Raw genomic sequence first — 1,499 nt, forward strand, 5'->3', positions numbered from 1 at the left:
GGATCTCTGATCCATCCTCAGTGGATCCTGACTGCAGCTCACTGCTGGAAGCCAGGATGGTAGGAAAGAGACAAGAAGACAGTTTTATCTGCAGATGATCAGGTTTTCTGTATTTTCTTTATAATCTAACCTTTTCTGCAGGACTGTGGCAGCAGTGTTAAAAGTTCATCCACGGACTGCTGGGCAGCAAAAACCGGCAATCCGACAAGCTCCTGAGATGTATACGCTCTTCGGCAAGCAGCATGACATCATGATGCTGAAGCTTGAGACACCAGTATCAGGTGTCCCACTTGCTCAGCTACCAGACTGCAACAATCGTCTTAAAGTGTAAGTCTTTCTCTGATCATAACATAACTTCAGGTTTTCTGTCTCCAGTCCTCCAGTCCTGCTGCCTCTGCTTCAGCACACCTGAGTCRGGTAATYAGGCCACCAGCAGAACCAGAACCTGTTTAGCTCAGGTGTGTTGGACCAGAGACACATGTAAAGGATGCAGGACACCGTCACTGAGGACTGGAGGTGGACACTCCTGTGTCAGTGGATGATGTCCTTCATGGATTTATTTTTTGTTCTTTCATTGTTCTTCATAACAATTAATTTTCTACATTGTTAAATTGTATTTTCACATTTTAATCTTATTGTGTTTTAGAGGTGATGTTGTTCAGCTGGCAGGAGAGGGAGCAACGACGACCGGCCCCAATAATAAGCGATGTGAGAGAAATATTGAAGTTATGAAAATAAAATCTTTTTTATATTTCTAAAGAGAAGGTTGAGTGAAAAACATGTTTTTAATTCTCATGTTTCTCTACAGTGCCCCCCAATGGTGCTATTCCATCACAACTTCAATGTGTCAACATGAAAGTTCATCAAGTTTTGGACGTCCTGCCGGCACGTGGGCATTTATTCTCTGCTGGAGCGAAGAACAAGGATATTTGCCATGTAAATTTGTTTTTTCAATTTCTCCCCACTGTCATTACTTTCCTGTTTTACAACATAAATATATTGATATACATTTTTCTACAGGGCGACTCCGGTGGAGCAGCGATGCACAATGGCATGATTTATGGAGTGATTGCTTTTGGTGGAGATGATGTATGTCAGAGTCCAGTTTCAATCATGGATGTGTGTGAATACCTGGGGTGGATAAAACATAAACTATCATGAAATAAAATTCTCATCAAATTTCCTATCACATATAATTTTATAATTGCATCTTCATCAGTTTGATCCACGTTTGTAGAATTAGAATAAATTAATAGTTTTTTTTTCTCACCTGATCTTCACCTCAGAAATGAAAAATAAATCAATAAATGCATGAAAAAGAAAAATTTTCTGGCTGATTGTTTTTACATTCATGGTTCAGTTTGTTCAGTTGATCTTTTCCCTGAACTGAGTCTAAAAACATGATATGAGTTTTAAATCACATGAAGAGGAGCAACAGAAGTAATTTATTTATTTGGTTTTTGTCTTTATTTTACATCAGAAATGAATATGCAGCATCT

General features: G+C 38.8%; 1 protein-coding gene across 1 annotated transcript; it reads left to right on the plus strand.

Moving 5' to 3' along the window:
• Positions 1–3: 3 nt before the first annotated feature.
• Positions 4–1,212, plus strand: LOC103462834 (kallikrein-13-like; the record flags this gene model as incomplete). Its single annotated transcript, XM_008405842.2, has 5 exons — positions 4–59; positions 142–327; positions 647–708; positions 809–936; positions 1,021–1,212. Coding segments are annotated over 5 exons (573 nt in total), but the record flags the coding sequence as incomplete, so codon positions are not given.
• Positions 1,213–1,499: the final 287 nt, after the last annotated feature.

This window comes from Poecilia reticulata, linkage group LG3, assembly GCF_000633615.1.
Source record: "Poecilia reticulata strain Guanapo linkage group LG3, Guppy_female_1.0+MT, whole genome shotgun sequence".
Classification (NCBI taxonomy): Eukaryota; Metazoa; Chordata; class Actinopteri; order Cyprinodontiformes; family Poeciliidae; genus Poecilia; species Poecilia reticulata.